Source organism: Aspergillus alliaceus (assembly GCF_009176365.1).
Source record: "Aspergillus alliaceus strain CBS 536.65 unplaced genomic scaffold BDW43scaffold_32, whole genome shotgun sequence".
Lineage (NCBI taxonomy): Eukaryota > Fungi > Ascomycota > Eurotiomycetes > Eurotiales > Aspergillaceae > Aspergillus > Aspergillus alliaceus.
Window position 1 is genome coordinate 1 of NW_022474715.1, and position 25,519 is coordinate 25,519.

The 25,519-nt window shown below is 49.0% G+C and overlaps 6 protein-coding genes across 6 annotated transcripts; 2 read left to right on the forward strand and 4 right to left on the reverse strand.

The window, feature by feature from the left end:
* Positions 1-714: 714 nt before the first annotated feature.
* On the forward strand, positions 715-3,692 carry BDW43DRAFT_312647 (apses transcription factor StuA; the record flags this gene model as incomplete). Its single annotated transcript, XM_032047409.1, has 6 exons — positions 715-744; positions 788-884; positions 1,109-1,837; positions 1,898-2,092; positions 2,153-2,285; positions 2,342-3,692. 6 exons carry the CDS (start codon positions 715-717, stop codon positions 3,690-3,692), a joined length of 2,535 nt encoding a protein of 844 aa, XP_031898554.1.
* Positions 3,693-4,402: 710 nt separating this feature from the next.
* Positions 4,403-5,663, reverse strand: BDW43DRAFT_131835 (uncharacterized protein). The gene has a single exon (XM_032038193.1). The coding sequence runs from the start codon at positions 5,520-5,522 to the stop codon at positions 4,446-4,448; it is 1,077 nt and encodes a 358-aa protein (XP_031898555.1). The 5' UTR covers positions 5,523-5,663; the 3' UTR covers positions 4,403-4,445.
* Positions 5,664-5,906: 243 nt separating this feature from the next.
* Positions 5,907-7,474, reverse strand: BDW43DRAFT_131926 (helicase associated domain-containing protein). The gene is made up of 3 exons (XM_032038195.1): positions 6,860-7,474; positions 6,596-6,809; positions 5,907-6,545 (listed from the first exon to the last, which is right to left on the reverse strand). The coding sequence occupies exons 1-3, from the start codon at positions 7,218-7,220 to the stop codon at positions 6,206-6,208; spliced, it is 915 nt and encodes a 304-aa protein (XP_031898556.1). The 5' UTR covers positions 7,221-7,474; the 3' UTR covers positions 5,907-6,205.
* Positions 7,475-8,079: 605 nt separating this feature from the next.
* Positions 8,080-10,969, reverse strand: BDW43DRAFT_131922 (putative ATP dependent RNA helicase). Its single transcript, XM_032038194.1, has 3 exons — positions 10,050-10,969; positions 9,335-9,989; positions 8,080-9,274 (listed from the first exon to the last, which is right to left on the reverse strand). The coding sequence occupies exons 1-3, from the start codon at positions 10,801-10,803 to the stop codon at positions 8,344-8,346; spliced, it is 2,340 nt and encodes a 779-aa protein (XP_031898557.1). The 5' UTR covers positions 10,804-10,969; the 3' UTR covers positions 8,080-8,343.
* Positions 10,970-11,136: 167 nt separating this feature from the next.
* BDW43DRAFT_312650 (putative translational activator) lies at positions 11,137-21,120 on the forward strand (the record flags this gene model as incomplete). The annotated part of the gene is made up of 10 exons (XM_032047410.1): positions 11,137-11,257; positions 11,316-18,089; positions 18,152-18,343; positions 18,405-18,560; positions 18,615-18,699; positions 18,763-18,904; positions 18,960-19,465; positions 20,301-20,603; positions 20,682-20,832; positions 20,971-21,120. 10 exons carry the CDS (start codon positions 11,137-11,139, stop codon positions 21,118-21,120), a joined length of 8,580 nt encoding a protein of 2,859 aa, XP_031898558.1.
* A 1,096-nt stretch (positions 21,121-22,216) lies between these two features.
* BDW43DRAFT_281423 (uncharacterized protein) lies at positions 22,217-23,955 on the reverse strand. Its single transcript, XM_032042498.1, has one exon. The coding sequence runs from the start codon at positions 23,852-23,854 to the stop codon at positions 22,532-22,534; it is 1,323 nt and encodes a 440-aa protein (XP_031898559.1). The 5' UTR covers positions 23,855-23,955; the 3' UTR covers positions 22,217-22,531.
* Positions 23,956-25,519: the final 1,564 nt, after the last annotated feature.

Genomic DNA, 25,519 nt, shown 5'->3' on the forward strand with positions numbered 1-25,519 from the left:
GTCCACGCCGGGAGTGTCTAGGGGATTGTTTTTGAATTTTGGATTACTCTTTTTCTTCCATTTTTCTTTTTTTTCTTTTTTTTTTTTTTTAATTTCTTTTTTTTATATCTTTTTGCCCCTCTGAAATCTATCTTCTAGGTATCTCTTGGCTTGAATTTCTATTTTTTGATTTTCTCCCTGTCCACGGTACCAGTCTCCCTTGTCCGCCTCGTTAGTACACCAGCATCCCTTCCGTTTGACACCTTCTTATACATCTGTCGGACGTTCCATCTGAGATTCTCTACTGCTTCGGTCACTGTTCTTTTGTTTCTTTCTTCGACACGATTGTTGTGATGACTTGAACGCCCTGCTTACTTCTATCATATGTGTTTTGTCTAGACTGTCCCATTGTTCAAACTTTGGTGCAGCACGCTATCTTCGACGACCTGCTACGACCTGTTACGAATCGCTACGAGCTTGTTCCCCTGTTCGTTGCAATTAAAAAGAGACCGGGAGAGCACCTTCTACTTACCCGTGCGCATTCTTCGCCCATCATTAGTGCGACGCCGCGTCGAAGTCACGAGAGAAGCATTCGACGTTTGATGCTGGACTGTCACGTCGCTCTTGCCCCCGTTCTTCTTACGACTTGATACGAGACCCATGATTTCGTGCCTCTGATTTGGTTAAGCGATTTCTGTCCAGCCCCAAGCGCGCTATTTTGTCTGCCTGGCTTTCATGGTTTTGCTTCTGACCACTCCGATCTTCGTACATTACTGGATGTAGATTCCTGTCTATTAACGCTGCATAGCGATTTCTCGGTCCAGTTACGCCAGCGATCTTCAAGCGTTTTACGGTTACGATTTTCCACGAGCTTGCCACGATTGCACCTTGCATTTTCCCGTACTGTTTGTTGGAGCTGTTCATTATTTCTTAACGACATATTTGCATTCACTCTGGACTCGGTGCTAGCATCAATATTGGTTTTCCTTTGTACCTGACGAAACAACTCTTGGCATCATATTGCATGTCGACTCAATTTGCACTTTCGTGATCTGACCCGAACCACGAGGAGCAAAGAGAAAAAAAAAAGGCAAAAATAATAGCATTGTGGCACGTTGGACGCATTCAGATCCAACGTCCAGCAGCTTCCAATCACTTCATTTATTAGAACCGTTACCTTCACCAACCGAAAAACTGGAGCTACCGTCGATTTCCCAGGTCCACACCAGAGGTCCTGTTGATATTCCGTGGTACAATCATCACGCTGCTGAGAGACCTCTTTTGTCTGGCGACAAACTCCCGGCTCTCAGTTTACCGACGGCCTCGCAGCCGCCAATCTCGGGCCAGTCCTATCGGACTAGCTACGAAGAGGCCTCAGCATCCCACAACGCGAGCGCTCGGACAAGTCTATCCGGAACCGCACCTGTCATCAACGAGGCTAGGAGCCCACCGCCGTCTGCGGACTTGGCAACTGGTGGTCAGGGCCGGCTCTCTTTGGATTCTTCCGCTCCACAGGAGTATTCCATCCCGCAAAACTCCGTGGGTGATAGCTACTATCCCAATCCCACCGCAATTGGCAGCATGAACCATACACAACCATACATGGATGTCCACTCATCCCATCTGTCATCAGCACAATCATATGCTTCTCAAGCTGCGACAGCAGGTGGAATCGCCCATTACCCCCAATACCATCAGCAACCCCCGGTATTGCAACCGGCATCAACTACATATGGCCCGGCTAGCTCATATTCCCAATATGCTTACCCTGGCGGTGTCACATCGTCCCAACCGGGCCCGCAGCCTCCGTCAACGTCAATGAGCAGCCAGGTCCCAGCTCAGCTACTGCCATTGCCAGGTAAATTCTACGTTAGAACGTTGTCTCCAGTATAAAATGCTAATGATACCGTACCTTCAGTTACTAGCCATACAGTTGCACCCCCTGGATATGGGAATAACACTGGGACGCCTCTGCAAGGGTACGTGTACGATGCTACAGGCCAAATCGCTCCGCCTGGCGCCAAACCACGGGTCACGGCCACCTTATGGGAAGACGAAGGGAGCCTTTGCTACCAGGTTGAAGCTAAGGGCGTATGCGTTGCTCGTCGGGAAGGTAAGTCCCCCAATCTTTGTATCCGCCTCTTAAGATTACTGTGTACTGACTCGTATGTAGATAATCACATGATCAACGGTACCAAATTGCTCAATGTGGCAGGGATGACCAGAGGCCGCCGTGACGGAATTCTTAAGAGCGAGAAGATTCGTCATGTCGTCAAGATTGGTCCAATGCACTTAAAGGGCGTGTGGTACGACTCTTTCTATACACCTGCGATGTTGGAGAATATTCTAATCTCTTTTTCAGGATTCCATTTGAGCGTGCCTTGGAGTTTGCCAACAAAGAAAAAATTACAGACCTTTTGTACCCTCTGTTCGTGCACAATATTGGAGGCCTTCTGTACCATCCCACCAACCAGACACGGACCAACATGGTTGTACAAGAATCGCAGCAACGGCGGTTAGAAGGCCCTCAGGTAACGCGAGCTTCACAGGGCCCTCAGCCTCCTGCCTTGCACCACCACCATCATTCGTTACAAACACCGGTTCCATCGCACATGCCTCAGTCTCACGCGATGACGTCCCAGCCTGCTGGTAGACCGGGTCTTGATCGTGCCCACACTTTCCCTACCCCTCCCGCAAGTGCGTCCAGTCTCATGGGTATCACTAACCAGGGGAGCTCTTATGAATGGGGGAGTCAGGGTATGAATTCAGGTGTCCCTAACACACAACCTCTATCGATCGACACGACCCTGAGCAATGCTAGGTCGATGCCCACAACCCCGGCTACCACTCCACCCGGCAGTAATATGCAAGGGATGCAAGCTTACCAGGGTCAGTCCGGATACGATAACTCGAAATCGTACTACTCGGCCGCGCCCCCATCCCATGCTCAATATGCTCCTCAGCATCCCTTGACCCAGCCTATGGCTCCATACGGTCAGGCTATGCCGGCTAGTACATATATCAAGAATGACATGGCCCCCCCGTCTGCAAGGGCTTCAGGGGGACCACCAGACGCGGAACAGGTTGATGTCAAGTCTGACCGTTATGCTCAGAGTAATGGGCATGTTGGCGGTGGAGCGGGTGAGCCGGTATCTGAACATGAACCTGAGTACGTGCAACACGATAGCACAGGCTATAACGCCAGCCGCGGATCTTACACCTACACCACCAACCCTTCAGTTGGTAGCTTAGCAGGAGATCATTCTCAGCTTGCGTCTGATATGGCTGGCTCCCCCTCGCAACAAAACGGGTCTGGGCGCATGACCCCTCGTACAAGCGGAGGGCCTCCTCCACAGTGGGCCTCGGGCTACAATACTCCTCCCCGACCAACGGCCGCCAGCAGCTTGTACAACATTGTCAGCGACACTCGCAGTGCGTCAGCCAACGGAACAACTTCTGACAATTATTCCGTAGCGTCCAACCCCGCACCAGGGTATTCGACAGGAATGAATGGATCCCTGGGGTCCGGAAAGCGCTTGCGGGATGATGACGACGTGGACCAAATAGTTCGACCAGACAGTCGTGGCGCGGAATATGATAGTAAACGCCGAAAGACTTTGACTGAAGCGACGGTGGGTGGTCCTGTTGGAGGTGTACCTCTTGGCTTACAACCAATGAAGGCTGGCGGTGGCGTGATGTCTCGTCGTCGCTGAGGCCTTCAGAGTATTTCATATGATTGCCCCGGCCCTAAAGAAGTTTTCAAAAAGGAAAATATAAAGAAAGAAAAAAAGCCAAAAAAAATCGAGGGAGGCATTGAATCCCATCCCTTCGCGAGCATAAAGGGTCGGCTTTGGATCCCTCGGGTAGTTCGAATGCATTACAGGCTCTTATCTTTCCTTACATCTTGGATAGACTACACATTCGTATGACTCGGCATCATGAAGACGGGATTGGTTGCTCCGTTGATTACAACCCATTTGCGTTTCGGGGGCACACTACATTCTGGTGTCGGTTATTTCTTTTCAGCGTGTTTATGTTGGGCAAATGTTAGAGATGGGTCATCGCACCATGAAATTATGGTGTGAACACCTGACTACGATCGTTATAATGTCCGAGTTTTCCCCTTTTCGGCCATAAAAGGGGCATGTTTCTAGGTGCTCGTTGCAGTGTTAGCAAGTCCGCAAACCTGCTTTTCTCGCTTTCTCTATGGATGAGGGTTGGTCAGCGTTATGGTGCTTCTGGTCATCTTGTGGTATTGCGATTTTCCGACAGGTTATATTTAACGACCATGATGAGACGAATTTCCTTGTACGAGTTGTTATACTTTTGTGGCTTGTTCTCCATTCATGCATCGAGGGCCAGTAGGCCTAGGTTTTGTTAGTGTTTTATGTATGGGCTTATTACAAAAATATTATAGGGTTTCAAAATTCCAGTCTTTCTAGTGCATTATTATGCCTACACTACTGCTATGTCATGCTACTTAAGTCCTTCTCATATATGTGACGCGAGTAGCGCAGAAGATCGACATGAAGCCCCGGTTTCGCTGCTACCAAGCCCTCATTGTCCGTTAACCTTGTCCCACGAGCGTAGTTGAACGGCCGGCCATATAGGTCGGTCACTATGCCGCCTGACTCCTCAAAGATAAGCATTCCACCAGCATGCTCCCATGCAGGGAACCGGGTGTTCTTGTCCTTTGGGAGGCAGATCATCGCGTTGCATGCACCGGTTGCGAGGGCCGCATATCTGACCTGCATAGAATGAAGATCTACCACCGGATTCGCTAACAACATGCTTCTAATAAACCTGTGCTTCTCCTTATTGACGACATGGCTGATCGAACTCTCAGCAAATGTGATTGTCTCCCCCATCCTCCGCCAGGGACCGAGAGAATTTCTCTGCGGAGGCTGCAAGCTCGACTGGGCCATCCATCGCTTGTACGCACCCTGACCCTTGACGGCCGATAACATAATCCCATACCCATCACGAACTACGACATCCTCCCGATCACACCTGTTCTCAAACGCCAAATTCGGATACCCGACCACACCCACTTTCTGCTCTCCACTTTCCACTAGCGTCAGAGAGACCGCATATTGCTGACCCCGCATAAACGTCTTCGTCCCATCAATCGGACCCAGGAACCAGGTCCGCTGCGCCCCAGGCCTCTCCCTATCGCCCTCAGCATCAATCGAACCTAGCATCTCCTCCAAAGTCCCCGGCACCACAACCAAATCCTCGCCCTCAATGTGCCCCAGTTTGGCCATAGACACGAGTTCCCACACCCGCCGTGCAAGCACGGGATCATCACGGAGCGCGGACGCAGACTTCTCGCCCGCGAACCTGTCGCTGGGGAAATGGTGCAAGATAGCGTTCATGAGGATCACCTGGGAGGCGAATTGGACGATTGCCACGGGCGAACCATCAGGCAGTTGGGCGTTGGCTCTGTGAATCTCGTTTTGAATGGTTTTGGTGAGAATGCTGGCGCGTTGAACTGCTAGGGAGGCGATTCGGACTTCTTTTTCGTAGTTTGGGGCGTTGGCCATTTTCTTGTCTTTTTCTTTGATTTGCTGTTGCCGGCTGGTTTAATAGACCGGGTGTGTCTTTGTGGTCTGGGATGGGGCGATGTGAAGGATGGTTCTCGATGGCAAGTTTGTACCGTTTTTACATTCTGGTGTCATGGTTATATGGGAGGAGATACTTCAAGATAAGAATGGATTTCCTAAATTGGAAACTGCGCTCCATTCACTTTCCCTAATCCTCTTACATAGTAGCATACGTGATCTCAAGGTTATTTAGTAAGACATTTCTTATATTTCTTGTATCTATACCAGGCCATTGCCGTGTATGTATACCTGATTTAGCTCTAATGCAGTACATGACGTATATCCATTATCTACACAAAACAAGCATAGACCTCGATACATCCCATCGCGTTTCTTTTCATTCCTTCATAGCTGTTGTGACCTTCATTTCCCTGCCTCCGTAAATATATGCTGCCATATATGGATCCATTGTTGTTGCTTATAAGATAGCTTCTTCTGTGGATCCCGGAATGTCCCAGACAGGATGTCCCGTATACGAGCGCTAAGGGTCTTCAGCGCCAGCATGGACTTCCAGTCTCGAACTGCGAAGCGGATTCGATTGGCGTCAATTGAGATCACGCCGGAGTACATCTGTAATTTGATTAGATGTCATGTCCATACCCCCTTTTGGGCCTTCCAGAGGTTCAACCTACCTTGTATTCGGCCTCGCCGCACAACAGCGCAATGGCGAAGTCGTCTACAGCGTTCGTTTCAAAAGCATTGTAATTCCGATTCCGGCCCTGCATGATGTGATAGTACGACAGCCACTTCAAGGTTGTATCAGCTTGTTTGTTCACCGAGGTCGGGTGGAGTGTGACGGTCTGGTTGTTGGCAACGTTCCGCCAGCCTTTGCCTTCGCGGGTGAGCATTTTTGGATAGAAGCTCCAAGCAATGACGGAGTTGACAATGATGTCGCTGTTGCTGTTGATGTCGTATTCTTCAGGGATGGTGAAGAATTGACGCTGGCGACCGCCGTAGCGAGCTCTACATGAAGGTTAGTCTTGCAATTGGAAAATGGTTAAGATGGAATGTACCTGTTCAGGACCGTTTTCTGGTTTGGATTTAGTTTCAAAAGACCTGCGTCGGCAATAGACACGATAAGTTGCATCTTGATATCCTCGATATTCAACAACGTCTGGGAACTGAGGAAGTTCTTTCGACAAAAAGCATACTCGTTAGCACCGGGGGTGCTTCTCATGCGCTTCCACGCGCAATATGCATTGTATACAGTTATTAGATCAGAATCGCCTGCGCGAGAATCAGCATGTGAATATGAACCTGGTGAAGATTAAAAATACCTTTCTTGAATGAGAGCCTTGCAAGGTCTTTCTGAGTGTTGGATCCCATGGTATTGACAAAGGGCGACTTGGAAGATAAAATAGCCGCGATACTAAGAGATGCATCCAGGCACTTGAAGAAGGCTCCGTGGATGATCAACTTCCCGAGAAAGACATCCAACGGTAACTTCGCAAGCTGTATGCCCAGTGGGGTTAAGTTTTCTGAATTTGTCAATGCTTTGACCTCCTTAAGAGAGTCTATAGCGCGACGAATGTTCTTGGAAGAAGGTGCGTCCAGGGCTTCGAGAAGAGTTTGTTCCACTTCACCCAGTTTGCAGATCTTGACTCGTAGCACTAGATCTTGAAGAGATAAACGAAGCATCTCTGGTGTTTGTTGTTCCGCAAGCTACAAAACGTTAGAGAACATTCTACTACTATGCAGAAGTTTGCGTACCAATTTTTCATGTCTATGCTTCGTAAACATGTGAAAACAGATTCCATTCTGAACCCGTCCAGCTCTTCCCCGTCTCTGTTTCGCATTAGCTCGTGAGATAAAGGCTTCAACTAGTCTGGAGAGTTGGCGTCTCTCATCGAAGCTGGTACAGTATCAGTCAGTAAACTTCATGTGGAAGCGAGAAAATGAAGACCCACCGCATAGTTTTCTCCTTGCCCGCATCAATGACGGCAGTGATATCCGGAATTGTGATACCTGGTCGAGTTAGCAACCTGTGAGATAAATAGCTAGCATTCCAGGAGATGTGTGACATACCCGTCTCGGCAATATTGGTGGCGATTACTATCTTTCTTGTGCCTTCCGGGGGAACAATAAAGGCCTTCTCCTGGTCTTCGCTAGCGATGGAAGAGTGCAGTGCATGCACAATCCATCCCTGTTGGAATATCGGTTCCGAGAGAATCTCATCATTCAGGCGGCGGATTTCCGCCATGCCTGGCATAAAGATCAAAATAGCTTTGCTATAGTGCGTCATCTCCGGTGCTGTAGCAATCTTGATAAGAAGTCTTCGTATTAGTTGGTAATCAAGGCGATATTCATCAAAGTTCAGTATAGTCTCTCTGGTTTGCTTAGAATAACCGTCAAGTGATGCAAGAACACCTCCTGTCGTGTCACCCTCGGCACTTTCTGGTGCCATCTCGTCGGAGTCTTCATCGACAGGAGCATTCGAATCGTTCTCTGACAGGCGGTAATTGGTCATTTCCACAGCATCCTCCAAGAACTTCATCTCCACGGGGAAAGTTCGCCCTGGAATATTAAGGACAGGGACACCGCCGAGATAATTAGAGAACCGTTGAGCTTCGAGCGTAGCCGACATCAGGATCAACTTCAAGTCTGGCCGCCTCTGCATCAGTCGGCGCAGGACAATAAGGAGGAAGTCGCTATCAATAGAACGCTCATGAACCTCATCAAGCACGACGTGGGTGATATCTTGGAAATCTTCCGGACGCTCCAGCATACGCACCACAACACCAGTTGTTCTAGCAAGGTCAGTTTACACTCCTGAGATGAATTGCAGATGGCGAACGTACGCAAATACCAATCTGGTCGATTGGCTGACCTTGCTCTCCAATCTGACAGCAAATCCGATGAGCGAGCGGGCCGTCCCAACATCATTTTTGCTTTCGCCCAGTTCTTCACTAACCCGTCGCGCCAATGATATAGCAGAGATCCTTCGGGGTTCTGTCACATAGATCTTGCAAGGCCGGCCATGTGTCATCTCATGTTCAAGGATAAACGAAGGTATCTGCGTGCTCTTTCCGCTACCTGTCTCACTACAAATGATAAGCGCACGGTGGGTGTCAAGTGTGCTAAGTATCTCGTTTTTGAAAGCCCAGATAGGAAGGTTCATCCGTCCTTGGGCCATATTATTGAAAGAAGGAGTGGATGACTTCTCCATCCAAATCTTCTGCAACTGAGAGTCAGAGCCTGGAGCTTCTCTTGGGGTGGGTGCCCCGGCTGGAGACTCTGGCTTGCTAGACGTCCCATTTCGTCTCCGGAAATTATCCGATAGTACCACGTCATCTTCGAAGTTGCCCTGATTCTCCTGGATCAACATCTTTATTTGTTTGATTGTTTTCTTATCAGCCTCATCCTCTTGGAGCTTTTTTACGCCCGCAATTTCGGTCCAGAGTTCTCTCCACACTGCTGGAAGACGCAGGTAAGCCTTACCCTCTTTGGAGCTCTGGGGGAAAAGGATAAAAAGCGCAAGTGTCGAGACAAACGATTCCGCTTGCTGTGTGGTTGGCGTTGCTAACGTATCCATGGAGACAAAAGTGGCATAAGTGCTTGATTTATGGGTGACTGTATCCCATTCGAATAAAGATGGCACCTCCTGGGGTTTAGACCATCTTACTTCGACTGCCTTTCTATTTAGATGCGGCGCAGAAGAAATATCCTTGAAGATGACGGTGCATCCGGTATCCCTAAAAAAATGCCAATACGTCAACCCGGTCCATCTAATCCCACGGAAATTCTTCGCATACCTTGCCTTGCACGTATCTTCCAAAACTCGTCGAGGACTAAGTCCAGTCCATTTCCCAAAGTCACGGATCTGGATGGCGGCTTTGTTTAACTCTTCCAGAATTACGCCTGTCTCCAAAACTGGCTCCTCGGCTTGGAACATATTCCCTAAGAGGTCCGTAGTCTCTTCATAATCGATCGGTCCAATCTCCATCTTGGCTTCCGCCCCTTTTTCCTCTGACTGCTCCTTATTTTCGGGCTCTTCTGAAGGGGCTTGCTCGTTATTCTGCCTCAAAAATGCTGCCTCCTTCCTCAAGTCATCAAGCTTCTCTTTCCACCGATACTCAGCTTCTATACGGTCGAAGAGTACATCATTTTCAATGCCGGCAATTTTCCGCCGAATCTTCGCTACTTGATGTTCGTTGGTGTCCATTTCAACACTCCCATGGGCCGACCGTTTTCCTTTCTTAGGTTTGTCAAAGGCCTCGGGCTGGAGATTATAGAGTTGAGTCTGCAGCTCTAAGTACTTCGGCAGCAGAGTGTCGGGGTCCAGGGAGCTATCAGAATCATAGGGGCTCGATATAGAAGGATGGAGTTCCTTTGGCGGATTTTTTGTCTTTTTCACTTTGCTAACATCTTGGGTCAAGTTTGGAGTAGAAGATTGTGTTGGCTCACGATCTGACGCCGGTTAGCCCTCTCCAGTCACTGCGTAGATGCTAGTCATTTCTTTAAGATTACCGGTTATCCAGGAAAGATTCTTTTCATCTTTGCGTAGCTGGGCATTGGTCTGCGTATAAGGTGGTAGTTCTTTGGGGTCGCAGTGCATTGCCAGCCAGTCTAGAGCCTCGTCCAGATTACACACCATGTCCCTATTGGAAGTGGCAAAATTACCGGGAAAATAGTGTAAGAGATGTTTTAATGACTCCTCTACTTTTGCCTCGGGAAAGCCGAGCTTGAAAAGGGTCTCCCTTAGCGTCCATAACCTCATGTACAGATCCTCTTCCGAGCCAGACTTTTTTAAAGTATTCGAGTCCCGTACCGATGGGGGCCTCATTTCACACTCTTCAGTCTCGGCAAGACTAAGGATTGAATCCAGTGTCCCAGCAGGCAACCACTCTAAAAGACTTAATGAGAAGGCTTGCTGCCGGAGTACCCTTCGCTCCGTTTCTAGTTTTGTAACTTGACGGGCTGCATCATTCCTGCACTTGGAGGCGTATTTCTCTACCAGGATTTGCAGTTCCGCATCTTCGAGGTGCCTCTCTAGTTCCTCTGGAGAGTAATTTTGTAAAGATGGAGCGCCCTGGGTCTCCGTTGTTGGTTGGCTGCTTTCCGCTGGGGTCAGTCGGTCACTCTCTGAGACTGATTTAGATTCTGCTCTCGACGCAGGAGCTGTTGTGTTAGTAGATTTAGGTTTCGACGGAACGGAGACTGTTGCAAATCCTCGAGCTGGGTTGGCGGCGGGCTTCTTCTTCTTCTTATTATTAGGCGGCATACTTGCGGGGGAGGGGGAAATGCGCTGATGGACTGCTGGGAGTAAGTGGGTTAAGAGCAATAGGTATGATCTCAACTAGAGGTTGAGAAATTTTCCTGAAGCGTTAAATAATTTAGAAGGAAAAGATAGTTACTTGTAGATGAGATTGAATGGCGGTGGTCAATCAAATAAAGAGGAGCTTTGAAACGATTTCCCCACAAGTAAAAGTTTTATGACAACATCGGCGGCAGCGAAAGGCAGTTTGATTTAATTCCAACTCAATTAAATTCCATTTGGAATTCCAATCCTCCAATCCCTCCCCAGTCCACCTCGACATGCCACAGGCCTCCTAACATGGACGATTTTCCATGGGATCAGGTACAATCTGGTAATCTGGAGAGCCTGATTGTCGTTCTCTTTTCGAGTTCGACATCTCTCAGAATTCGTGCTCTCCAGGAACTTCGCGAGAGAATCGGTAAATTGGCCCCAAACAACCCCTCCCGTATGATCCTCGCTAAGTCCTCATTTTGCAGGGTCGGATCTCCCACAACAAACCCGTGAACCTCTCCTTGGGCTCCTCTTCAAGACCTATCCTCTCTATGTCGATCGTCCCTCTCGCCAAGCCGTCCAGCAATGTCTCCGCTCGCTTCTCAAGGCTCCCGTCCCGACCGACAACCTGAAATATCTCACACAAAGGCTGCAAGCTGAGGCATCCAAACCTGCATTGGCGCCCGCTTCTGCACTTGTGTTGCTGGAATGGTGCTCAGTTACCTTTCAGGCTCTGAGCAATGATCCTGAAATACCGCTCTCAACTGTTTTGGACGTCATTGCGGCGGATGCAAAGCTATTTGAGACCTGTTTGGCGTCGGGCCCCAGACTGCCAGTGAAACAATCGGCTCTGAGAGTCACGAGGCGTGCTCTACGGGCCGTTTTCTCGTCCGACACATGGGGCGACGATGCCATCCGCCAGTCTATTCGTCGATTGACTAGCGATGCGACTTCAGGACAGAAGAACTCACCCTTTCTAGGTGTCATCTCCGGCGTGTGCGCCCGTCTTCCGACCAAAAGGCCTATCTTGGAGGAGGAAAAGAAGTCGATTATCACTTTCTATGTCAAGGAATTAGTTGGATCGAAATCGGTGCCGCCGGCTCACATTGCAGATGCTCTCTCCGACTTTTTCGTCTCCTTCGTTTCCTACGAGGATGTGATGTCCGATATAGTACCGCCATTGGAGAAATCCATTCTGCGTTCCCCCGAAGTAGTCCTTAGTGGGCTTGTGCCTTCACTGTGCTCTTCACTGCCCGAACAGATGGACTTATCAGAGATGCTGCATGCAAAGCTGTTGAAACACCTCCTCTCCAACATGAAGTCGAACAATCCAGCCATAAGGCAGGGTGCTGTCCAGTCGTTCAAGTCGTTGCTCTCACGATCCAAGACTGAGAGCCTACTTCTTAAAGTCACAAGCGAAGTTGTCGGTCCTTTGAAGACCCAGAAAATCACGAACCCAGAGCAGCGCGCCGCCTACGCTCAGGCACTCGCTGCTACGCTGCCTTCTACAGATATCTCGAAGGAGGTAGTCCAGGGGTTTGTTCCTGTATTCACACGAGAATCCAACGAAGCTGCACTGGAACAGGGAATCAAAGCATTTAGTAAACACCTTGCATTCCTCGTCCAAAACAAGGTAAAGGCCAGCGACGATGTCGTGAACGCCATCGTGAAGGGAGTTGCAGAAAAGAGAATTCCATTCCGAAAGCTTTGGCAGCTCAACGTCGGAGATTTGCTCTGGAATGCCGATGCCGCAGCCCTGGTTAGTGCTGAGGTTGAGCCGTTTGTGACTAAATTTATGAGTAAAATGAAGGACCTCTTCAACGAGGTGTCTTCTAACCCCTTACCGTCGGCTCAAAGCGGCTCGTTGTCAACAGCCTATATCTTTCTCGCACTTGCTGAGCGCTTATCTACGGTACAAGGCTTCGACAAGGCCGTATGGGAAGATTTGGTGGCCCAGATGATGGTGCTGAGCCCAAAGCCATCTCTACTTCTAAACCCCAAAGCCTACTCAAAGTTAACCACTCAAGCAGAGGCCGAATGGGTTACCAGGACGCTTGCAGCTGTTTCCTCTGGAGCTACATTCGAGAGCACAGAAGACGCAGCTAAGCTCGCGTGGGGTCAGGCTTTTATCTATGCTATCACCATTCCCGGCCTCCATTCAAACTTCAGAGAACATTCCGCTAGTGTGCTGTCTGGAATCCATATTAGGCGTGTAGGATTCATTGGTCGCATCATCACAAATGCTTTATGGGCTTGGATACTTTCTCTGAGAACTGGCGAGAAAGAATCTGCGCCGGTTTCTGCAGGACCCGAAAGCCTGAGGTTCCTTCATTTGGTTTCAAGAGCCATTTGTCCACCTGCTTCAAGCCTCCAGGACTCGGAGGGAGTCGCTTTAGAATTGAAAAACCAGCTTTTGGAGCTCATCGTCATTTGCCGCCCAGAGCTGATACCCAGTGTTTCCTGGATTGCGCTATGCCTGAGAACTGGCATTGACCCTGGCAATCTCGTCCGCGAATTTCCCGATGAGTCTATGAATCAACTGACTCGGGTACATGAAGATCCAGTACAGTCCAGGGTTCCTGAGGTAGATGCTGCTATCTGGAGCGCAGCCGGAGAATTGGCTTTCGTGGCACCTGACGTTATGGTTCCCCGGCTCGTGGCCCAAATCAAAGATGACTTGGATGTCTCTCGAGTATCCAAGTTCACTCCAACCGACGTTGCCATCGCTCGGACCCCAGAAGGCACCATGTTCGTTGATGTTCTTAGCACTAAGTCCAAGTCGGCTTTCGACAAGAACACCAAAGACTATGACATTCTCAAGTGGGAAGAGGAGTTACGAGCACAATTGGCAGAAAAAACGGGTCAGAAACAGAAGAAACTGACTGCGGATGAGCAGTCTAAAGTCAAAGCCCAACTTGCAAAGGAGTCGAAGATTCGTGAAGAAGTCCTGCGGGAAGTGAAAAGGATCGAAAGAGGCGCTGGAATTATGCGAGGTCTTGCAAGTAATCCGGCAGTCGAAGCGGATGGCTGGATTAATACTGCTGTGGGCTCTCTGCTGTCTCTTGTGCAGGCTGGTGCAGGCTTATTTGCTGGCGATGTCGTCTCCAGAGCCTATCTTAAGTGCGCGGAGAAGATATCTTCGCGTCTGGGCCCTTTGCGGCCCTTTGTGGGTGTTGCGACCCTGCGAGCACTTGGCAAGAGCCAACTTTCTCCTGAGATGGATGCAGAGCCCCTTGGACAACTTGTAACAAGGATTCTCTATCGCATGCGGTTTGCCTCCGAACAACGCCCTTTTGATGTCACATCTCTGGCGTACATACTTCCCTTAGTTCTCCTTGTTCTTGGTCGGAATGGAATTGATGAAAAAAAGGGAGAGGCAGAAGGTGAACAGGTGCTACTTGCGGTTGAGTTCTTGTCCTTCCATTCGGGCTCATTTACCGATGATCGTCTTCCTCGTGCTGAAGTCCTAGATCACTTGCTCACTTCAATGCAAAAGTATACCCAGCATTATAAGTTGATTAAAGACACCCTGTTCGATTTCTGCAGGTGCATATCACCCAAAATTAGCAGCAATGAACTAGATATCCTCCTGAAAGGCGCCATTGTGCCAGATACATCTGTCCGAACCGCGGTACTGCAGGCCATCGATGCCGAGATCGACTTGACTGATCTAGACTTCTCTGAACACATCTGGCTCGAATGCCATGACCACGTGGAAGAGAATGCCGAAATGGCTGAGACAATTTGGGAAGATAATGCACTAGAAGTTGACGACTCCTCGTACGGAAAGATTATCCCATATCTTGCTTCGAAGGACTCGCAGCTCCGAGGTGCTGCTGCTCGTGCCTTGGCACATGCCCTTGAGCCCAATCCAGCTAAGTTTGGTGAGATCGTTTCGGAACTACAAACTACGTACGAAAGAGAGGCTACGCCTAAAGCGCCTGAGAAGGATATGTACGGCATGCCCAAGAAAATGGATATGTCTGATCACTGGGAATTCCGTAGCGGTATTGCACTGGCTTTCACTGCTATGACCAAAGGGTTTGAGGGCGAACAGATTGTCTCTTTCCTCAGATTCCTGATCGAAAGAGGGCCTCTTATTGATCGAAGCTCTGTGGTCAGAGCTCAGATGGCGGATAGCGGCAGATCTGTCATCGCCGAACGCGGCAAGTACAAGGTTGAGGAGTTAATGAATATCTTAGAAACAACATTGGAAACATCAGACAAGGGAAGTGAAACCTCCGACCTTCTCAATGAAGCCGTGGTAGTCCTTTATGGCTCTCTAGCCCGGCATCTTAAAGCGGACGATCCGCGTCTGCAAACAGTTATCAAGAGACTCCTTGCTACTCTTCCGACTCCTTCTGAATCTGTTCAATCTGCTGTTTCTGAGTGTCTTCCACCTCTCATCAGACTGTCAGGCTCTCAAAGTGCGGGATACGTCCAGGAGATGCTGGACCAGCTTCTACAGTCCAAGAAGTATGCCACTCAACGCGGAGCAGCTTATGGACTTGCTGGCATTGTCAGCGGGAGAGGTGTATTCTCCTTACGAGAGTTCCAGATCATGTCCCATCTTCGCGCCGCCACAGAAAACAAGAAGGAACCAAACCAGAGACAAGGTGCTTTACTGGCTTACGAACTGTTTGCGACAATTCTTGGTCGTACTTTTGAACCATATGTTATTCAAATCGTACCCCAGCTTCTAGCTAGCTTTGGTGATCCCAATGCCGATGTTCGTGACGCCTGCCTTGATGCGGCAAAAGCTTGCTTTTCCAATCTCAGCTCTTATGGTGTCAAGAAAATCCTGCCTACTCTTCTCGATGGTCTTGATGATACGCAATGGCGCAGTCAGAAGGGTGCTTGTGATTTGCTGGGTGCAATGGCTTATCTTGATCCGCAGCAGCTAGCAGCTAGCTTGCCTGCTATTATTCCCCCGCTCACGATTGTCCTCAATGATACGCACAAGGAAGTGCGTAACGCTGCAAATCGGAGTCTCCAACGTTTCGGTGAGGTAATCAGCAACCCAGAGATCAAGAGCCTGGTTAGCGTGCTTCTGAAGGCACTGAGTGATCCAACAAAGCATACGGACGAGGCTTTGGATTCCCTTATCAAGGTTTCATTCGTTCATTATCTGGATGCTCCTTCTTTGGCACTTGTTGTTCGTATCTTGGAGCGTGGTCTTGGCGACAGATCGAATACAAAGCGGAAGTCTGCGCAGATTATCGGAAGTTTGGCTCATCTTACCGAGCGCAAAGATCTCACATCGCACTTGCCAATCATTGTATCCGGATTGCAGCTGGCTATCGTCGATCCTGTGCCCACTACTCGTGCTACTGCGTCCAAGGCCCTTGGGTCACTTATCGAGAAGCTCGGAGAAGATGCTCTTCCCGACCTCATTCCTAATCTCATGTCTACGCTCAAGTCTGATACGGGTGCCGGTGATAGATTGGGATCTGCTCAAGCCCTTTCAGAGGTTTTGGCAGGCTTGGGTACGACAAGACTCGAGGAGACGCTGCCTACTATATTGCAGAACGTCTCCAGCTCCAAACCCGCTGTTCGTGAAGGCTTCATGACTCTCTTTATCTTCCTTCCGGCCTGTTTCGGTAACAGCTTCGCTACTTACCTGGGCAAGATTATCCCGCCTATCCTCTCTGGTCTGGCTGATGATGTCGACTCCATCCGCGAAACCTCCCTTAAAGCTGGTCGTTTACTGGTTAAGAACTTTTCTTCCAAGGCTATTGACCTTCTTCTTCCAGAGCTCGAACGCGGCCTTGCGGACGACAGTTACCGTATCCGGTTGAGCTCTGTTGAGCTGGTCGGTGATCTGCTCTTCAGCATCACTGGTATCACAGCCAAGGCTGACAGCGAGGACGAGCCAGAAGAAGTTCATCAAGCCGGACAGTCCTTGTTGGAGATCCTTGGAGAAGAGAGAAGGAACAGGGTCCTATCTGCCTTGTTCATCTGTCGCTGCGATACCTCGGGTCTTGTTAAGAGCGCAGCATCGGGTGTTTGGAAGTCGCTTGTTGCATCTCCTAGGACTCTTAAGGATATGGTGCCTACTCTCTCTCAATTGATTATCCGTCGTCTTGGATCCTCGAACATGGAGCAGAAGGTCATTGCCAGCAATGCACTTGGAGATCTTATCAAGAAGGCCGGCGAAACCGTCCTCTCGACTTTGCTTCCTTCTCTTGAGGAAGGTCTCCAAACATCGCCAGATGTGGACGTTAAGCAAGGCATCTGCATTGCGCTGCGCGAGCTTATTACCTCTGCAACTGTCGAAGCCCTTGAGGATTACGAGAAAGTTCTCATCTCTACCGTTCGGGTGGCTCTCGTTGATAACGATGAAGATGTGCGCGAAGCTGCAGCAGAAGCTTTTGACGCCTTACAGCAAATTCTGGGCAAGAAGGCTGTCGATCAAGTTCTGCCTCACCTTCTGCTGCTGTTGAGGAACGATGAGGAGGCTGAGCAAGCACTGTCGGCACTCTTGACTCTTCTCACCGAGCAAACTCGGGCCAACATTATCCTTCCCAACCTTATCCCGACACTACTCACATCTCCCATCTCATCTTTCAACGCCAAGGCACTTGCCTCCCTTGCCGAGGTGGCAGGCTCTGCGATGACACGCAGGCTCCCCGCAATCTTGAACGCTCTGATGGACAATATCATATCGGCTACCGACGACTCGCTCCGCGAAGAATTGGGCAACGCGTTTGATACTGTCTTGATATCTGTGGATGAATTTGATGGCTTGAACGCTGTTGTTAATGTCATGCTGTCACTACTGAAGCACGATGATCATCTACGACGTGCTCAAGCAGCAGCCCACCTTACCAAGTTCTTCTCGGATGCTACAATCGACTACTCTAGGTACCACCAAGACTTGATTCGTGTCTTGCTGGTTTCCTTCGATGACAGCGACAAAGGTGTTGTCAAGGCTGCCTGGACGGCGCTGAGTGGCCTAACCTCCCATATGCGCAAAGAGGAAATGGAGGTGCTGGCTATCCCCACACGCCAGGCCCTGCGGGGAGTAGGTGTGCCCGGAGCCAACCTTCCTGGTTTCAGCTTGCCAAAGGGTATCACCGCTATATTGCCGATCTTCCTGCAGGCTCTTCTTAACGGCAGCGTTGAGCAGCGTACACAGGCAGCTCTTGCCATTGGCGACGTCATCGATCGTACTGCAGCAGATTCCTTAAAACTGTTCGTGACGCAGATCACAGGTCCTCTCATCCGAGTGGTGTCTGAACGTTCGGTAGAAATTAAATGTAGGTTATTCGTGCTTCCTTCGGAAGTGTGTTGCTTACAGCAAGCTAATCTGACTGGCTAGGCGCGATCTTCTATACTCTCAATAAGCTTTTGGAGAAGATCCCACTTGCTGTCAAGCCATTCTTGCCTCAGCTACAGCGGACGTTTGCAAGGGGCCTGGCGGACACAACCAGTGAAACTCTGCGCAACAGGGCTGCCAAGGGTCTTGGAGTTTTGATCACGCTGACTCCAAGAGTGGATCCCCTTATTGCCGGTACAGTTTTTCTTACCCTATTGACCTACGGACACAGGGTAGACGCTGACCTGAATCTTAGAGCTTATTACGGGAACCAAGACCGCCGACGTTGGCGTCAGGAATGCGATGATGAAAGCCCTTCAAGAGGTGGTTGGCAAGGCTGGAGCCAACATGAGTGAGGCTTCCAAGAACTCTATCCTTGCGCTCATCGATGACGATGCCAGCGCCCAAACCGGTAAGGTTTATCATAGTCTACTTGAAGCTCCATTGCATATCTAACCGTCCCCAGTAGATTCTGTGGCTATTACGAACGCCAAGCTACTTGGTGCGTTGGTGAAGGTTCTTCCTTCAGCCAGTGCAACCTCTCTTATCAAGTACGTTCAATCTTCCATACATTTTGCCTCGGGAAGGCACGAACTGACTAACTTAATCGAAAGGAACCGTGTGCTTACACCACACCTTACGCATGGATCGGTTCTAGGACTCAACGCCTTGCTTGTTGAGTGCCCTTCGTCTTTGACTGAGAATTTCGGCGCCGAAACGCTGTCGGTCATCTGTCAGGGTGTTACGAATAAGGATGTGAGTCGACGTGTGATCTACACGTTCATAGGCAAGGATACTAACGTTAGAAAAGACATTCATTGCCGACAACAGTGTTCTGGCGGCTGGAAAATACCTATTAGTCGAAGATGAACACCGCAATTTCGAGAATAACAAGGCTATCTTCGAAGCTTTGGCACCGTGCATTCAGCCGGGCGCGCCCTCTGACACGCGTCGTTTAGCACTGGTTGTTATGCGGACGGTCAGCCGACTTCATCCGGAGTTAACTCGGCCTCATCTGTCTCTGCTTGCACCCCCGATCTTCGCCAGCGTTCGCGACGTTGTCATTCCCGTGAAATTGGCGGCCGAGGCTGCCTTTTTGGCTATCTTCTCGGTCGTGGAGTCCGAGAGCGCTGTGTTTGATAAATATATGGCTGGGGCCGGGGCCGAACTTGCCCCGGGACCTAAGCGGAGCATGTCGGATTACTTCAAGCGAGTTGCGCTACGTCTGGCTAATCAATCTCGGGAACGCAAGGAAGCTGAAGGTGGCCAAGGAGGCCTGGGTCTGTCCAACGACGAAGTGGATGATGAGAAAGAAGTGTGGAGTATTGGGAAGGTCGATCTTGGGGAAGGGCCTATGGATGAGTGATGGGATATGGTAGGTTCTATTCAGCGATCGTGCATGAACTAGATCTATATACCCGTTTATTATTATTCTACGAGGATGGGTGAGTTGTTATACTTGTCTATGAGAAGAAGATACACAGGCAAACCAAAAAGTATAGGAGACATGTGACCAACGCTTTTTATTCTATATTTACTGTTTTGTTCTTTGTTACTCAGCTGTACAGTAGTTTATTAGTACTGCCTAAGTCGGGCGGTCAGTTTCAACCAGAGTACGGTCACGTGTCACCAATCAGCTTCGAATCTGGAGTACCATACTGCTCCGAGGACCGTACAAAAGATCGTTTCATGAGTGACATTTCAGAAAGTTAAGAAGACGTAGGTGAGGATTATCGTCGTTAGTTAGCCTTAGGAGTAGGGTATATAAGTACTATGTACCAATTATCCGATCGACTCAGATATGATACGGTATCAGATATCTGGGGCACAAGCCCTAATGGATCCACTTCTCGCTTAGAAGCACAGTTGCTGAGCTAATCAACCGCCGTATCTTCAAACTCCTCACCTCTGGATTTCTACCCGTCGACGAGTGCAACGAACATCATCCGCCAACGACCGTCGATACGCCGACATCAAGATGTGAGTTCCATCTCCAAATCGTGATATTGTGGTCCTACGGAGGAACGGCCGTCCTTAGGTGGTCTTCTTGGCCATAGTTACGCACTTCCGATCCGCTATGGGACTCCTACTGGGAACACAATTTGTTCGATCGATTTGGGCTTCATACTGACCGACGGTTCTTCCTCCACAGGGTCAACCTTCGCACCCAGAAGCGCCTGGCCGCCTCCGTGGTGGGCTGCGGCAAGCGCAAGATTTGGCTCGACCCTAATGAGATGAATGAGATCTCCAACGCCAACTCCCGTCAGACCATCCGCAAGCTCGTCAGCGATGGCCTCATCATCCGCAAGCCCGTCACCATGCACTCCCGCTCTCGTGCCCGTGAGCTCAACCTCGCCCGCAGAGAGGGCAGACACCGTGGTCTGGGTAAGCGTAAGGGTACCAAGGAGGCCCGTATGCCCAGGTATGCAGTTGGACCCTACTCCTTTCGTCGCTGGTCCACGATCGATGGATAATATCGTGATGGGCGTTGTTGTGGTGGGAAATTTTGCTGATGGATTATTGTGTAATATAGCCAGATCCTCTGGATGCGCCGCATGCGTGTTCTCCGTCGCCTCCTCGTCCGCTACCGTGCTGCTGGCAAGATCGACAAGCACCTTTATCACGAGCTCTACCACCTGAGCAAGGGTAACACCTTCAAGCACAAGCGCGCTCTTGTTGAGCACGTAAGTTTCCGCCCAACACGCTCTTACACAATCATCACATTTCTGTTAACGCGCCCCTTACGCGGGGCCTCGATAATACTCGCAACTTTCCCCACACGTGACACAGGAACCAATAACTGATGTTTTTTACTTCAATAGATCCAAAAGGCCAAGGCTGAGAGACACCGTGAGCGTGTTCTCAAGGAGGAGATGGACGCTAAGCGTGCCAAGAACAAGGCTCTCCGTGAGAGGCGTCAGGAGCGTCTCGAGGCTAAGCGCAATGCTCTGGCCGGCGAGGCCCAGGAGTAAATTCCCTTCCGTTGACAACGTGTTTTGGCGGTGCGAAGGTTGAACTGGGAGGAGAAATCAAGAGTCTCGGTCGGCCAACAGGATAAGTTCAGGTCAACCATTTTCTGTTTTCTTTCCAGGTTCTATGGCTCTTGATTCATCCGGGACGGTTTTATAGTACATGGGTGAACCTGGAACGCGGGCTTGGGGAAACAGAAGGATATGAATGCATCTCTTTTCTTCCATGGGCCCTCTGAAAAGAGAGCCAGGGAAAAGAATGAAAAATACCATTTGATTAAAGCAAAAACAATGGCATGGCGCTTTGTGTGATATGAATACTCCGATTTTTCATCTTGCATTCTACTTCAACTGCTCTTCAATCGTCCAAGGATGCCCGGATGTCCAACTTCTCGTCAACATTCCTCTCATGCTCAACCTCCCCAAAACAGGCTGTTCTTCACCGCGTCTATCTTAACTCCTAATGTCGTAACGTTTTACTGAATCTCACTCGAGGGTTAGGTCACGTAAATGTGAATATCTGATAATTCCCCGTAATGAGTCATCCGCCTGTAGTCCTCTACAGTGTAAATTTCTCCATGAAGTAATGTACCGGGTATCTCTCCACACATCGCATAACTCTATGCCATTGCGTTGTGTATTCTAGGTCTAGACCCCTGACCCTCAAGGAAGTACAAATTACAAACACCAGGCAGTTCGGTGGATATACAACCTCCATTACACCCCTTCTAGACTTCCTCAATCCTTCTCCCCCTCTTCATCGGTACGAAGCGAGCTACTGATCGTTATATTGTGACCTAGGGCCTCTTTGTTTTGTTATTTATAAAAGTGGTGGGTATTCTGAGTTTTAACAACGATATATTATCAGGCATTACCTGTTTACCCCACACACCACACAAACGCATTAAATACAGAAAACAAGATATAGCATATTACTTCTCGTTGCCCTCCTTTTAGAAGGAAGAATATATCCAACGATTGAAACCTTGCTGAACCCCTCTTCCCTCTTTGTTAGGCAACTTAGAGGGATATATTTTATTATAATATGGTATGGACAGAGAACTAATTCATGGTTAAACAACCAATCCGACAACCGAAGATGTATATCAGGGAAAGTTAACAACGAACAGTTTTGATACTACATTATCAACCTATCGTACAGAAATAGTGGTCGCTTGCCCAGCTAGGGCTGAAAGAGAAAAAAGGCTAAAGTACAGTATGCTGCGACGAATCATATCAAATACAACCATTCCATGTATTAGTATTCCTCTTCAGACGCCAATCAATGTAAGAGACGTTCATGGCTCGTGTCACATATCTCATGTATTATTGTAGAGACACACATCACCACCTTTCCCCTTCTTTATGGAATATCTCGGCAGCGACGATCTGTTTGGTCCTTTGATTCACGAGGCTAGATCTGGGATCTTAGCTGTGTAACCGAACCAAGTGGGTGCATCACCACCTTTGCTGGAACTTCCAGGTCAAACGGGTCGCTTCGTGTGCTCCGAGGGCTGATCTTAGTTATTGTTTCGTTTGCGCCGGACGGCTCAAGCTCTACCACAGAAACCCGGTAACTGAATCTCTGCAAGCTGCTCCCTAGACTGCTTCGTCCTGGAAGAATGAGCGTGCTGCCCAAGCTGCGATCGCTGCTATGGATAGATTGCTGATCTGGCGTTTGTCCTGCTACATGGACGGTCGGTAAAAAGCTATCAGAAACTGTTCGTTGCGGCAGGTTCGCCCGTGATTTACACGGTTTTTCATCGTCCTTTGAGTCTACAAAGAAAGTCTGAGGTGCATTCTCAACCCTAGGTATACTGCTTCGTGATCCTCCATGTAGTTCTGCAGAGTCTGAAAATGGATCTGAGAAGTGCGCCGATGCTCCATCACTGTGGTCCCGGTAGTGGGCGATCGTTCTCGGGGCAGGATTGTAATGAGAGCACATAGACCCTGCAGGGTAGTATTCGTGTTGTAATCCAATCGAGGAATCTGCTGATTGCCGACCCGTTCCAAAAAGCTTTTCGTTTCTTCCAAAACCCTGATCTCGACCTGATTTTCTCCGTTTGCGTCTGAAAAATAACAGACAGATTAGAACCACGGCTGTGATGAAGGCCATTGCGCCAAGTATGCTGCCTAGTAATGTTTGGCGTGAGGTATGTGTATCATCATTCGCAGACGAAGGCGAAATATCCTGATTCGAGCCATTTTCATGAGTGATCTCTCCCGTTGCCGTCGATGTAACGGCTGTAGAAGGCACGCTTGTGAAAGAGGTACGTGTTGAGGAAGTCTCTGATGATCTCGAGCTCGAGAGATGGCTAGATAAGCTTGATGCGACTGGTTCTAGCGTCGGATACTCAGAACTATATGACGACACTAAGCTATATGCCTCTGGACGGCCCTTTGTAAACGAAAAAGATGAATCTCCAACTGTATCACTGACAGTGAAAGAGGTGACGAGTGGTAGATGGGTTGGTATTGGGGTAGGCGCTGTTGTAGTCGTCTCTGATGCCGGCACTTGCAATATACTCGATGTGGCAGGGTCATAGCGCAAGGAAGTTTCAACGTTCGGCGTTGGATCTGTACTTAAGAGTAGGTTGTTAAATGGAGTTGGAGTTACAGGGAAAGATGCCGATGCTGAGAGATCGGTGGAAGGCGACACAAGCGCCGCAGATCTTCGCGGGACTTTAGAACATCGTAAGCCCTGATGAAAGATGACGGAAGGACTGGGCATTGACATGTCGTCAAGCCCGCGGGCTAGATGGACGTGACGATGGTTCTGCTATACCAGAGAGAGGCGTCGTGTAGGTGAGTCTGATGATACAGGAGAAAATAAATGAGGTAAAAAAAAAAAAAAACAAAAAGAAAAGAAAAGAAGGGAAACGAGAAGGTTACAGTCAGGTAGACTGCGCGTATGACGATGTCAATACAGAAATCCAACCGAAATGAACGTGGATACAAATTCCTTGGAGACTATGGGTGGGAAGTCACAGACATAAGCATGTTAGAATCTTCTCATTATCTTTCTCACTTTACAAAATGCAGAGAACAAGCCATGACAATAGGTGTCGGACCCGTTCACCCGTTCTGAATCCTGTCGTTTCAGGATAGGATGGTGAAGCAGTCTCGAGTGATCTAGAGAGAGGGGGGAAGCTAGTGTGGGATTATGAATCGCACAAACATATATATATATATCAGAGAGGATATGAAAGAAGGCAACCAGGCAAGAAGAAGTAGAAAAGATAGAACAATGATAATGATAATACAGTAAGATCTCAGAGAAGAGGGAAAAGTTGGGCAAGATCAATTGACAACTCGTGGTTTACCTGGGCGCTTTGTAGCAAAACGCGGACAGACCACAACAGTCGACAAGGAAAACATTATTCGGTGAAGCTCACGCAGGGGATAGATGGCTGTTGACTCGCAGAAGAAAGGATGAAACACTGTTCATCTAGGATATCCAATCCCTTTCTCTGTGACATTGGTCACCTGCATGTGTGAACTCTAACGGTTCTCCAGCCCCCCTTTCTCTCACTCTCTGGCAAAACAAACATGGAACAAATTTAAGATCGATTGTCCTAGGATTGAAGATAAAAATAAGAAGGGCTGTCAGGGTCAAGAAAAAAAGGCTGAAGGTTAATCAATAAACTAATGAATGAAGATTTGCGCCCCGATGATCCAACCAGGAAACTGCTTTTGCAGTGCAGGTGCAGGTCAGGTGCAAAAAGGCCCACTTTTGGGTAAAGGCTGGTATAGGATTTAATCCACGTCCCACCTAGCACCCCTCTGCTCATGTGATGTCATGTGGATGCTGACTCAGATTGTCACTCAGCCTGATTCTTACTGGTGACAGAGATGGACTTTATTGACGGTAGGGTAATCGAAAACAATATTGTATTGATTTTCTTTCTCTTTTTTATTTTTCCCCCTTCTTCTCTAAACCCTCCACTTCGAGAAAAGAGTGGATCGTTCCGAACTGCTTCAGATCTGCCAGACAAATAATTAGGAAAACCATTTATTTTATCTGTCAAGGCTCAATAGCAGTCTTGAGACAATTCCAATCGGTCTTTCTAATTTTTAAGCCACAGGGATCAGCTCCAACTCCGCCCCAGATGTCAATCACGATTGGCAGCCGTTCAACAGTCGTGGTGGAGAAATCGACTCCAAATGGTTGACTAGATACCTTTGATGGAGGGCTGCATAACACTTACGTACTTGGCAGCATGCCCGTCGTCCAAAGGAACAGAATAAGTCGCTGTCGCCCTTTTCTGGGGCTTTTCTACCATATCCATGTTATTGCCCCCAGAAGAAAAAGGAAAAACATACCTCACGCAGCACCACACCATTACATCCCAATTGGCCTGGCTAAAGAAGGAGGGATACCTGATAATTTAATCCGCAATTG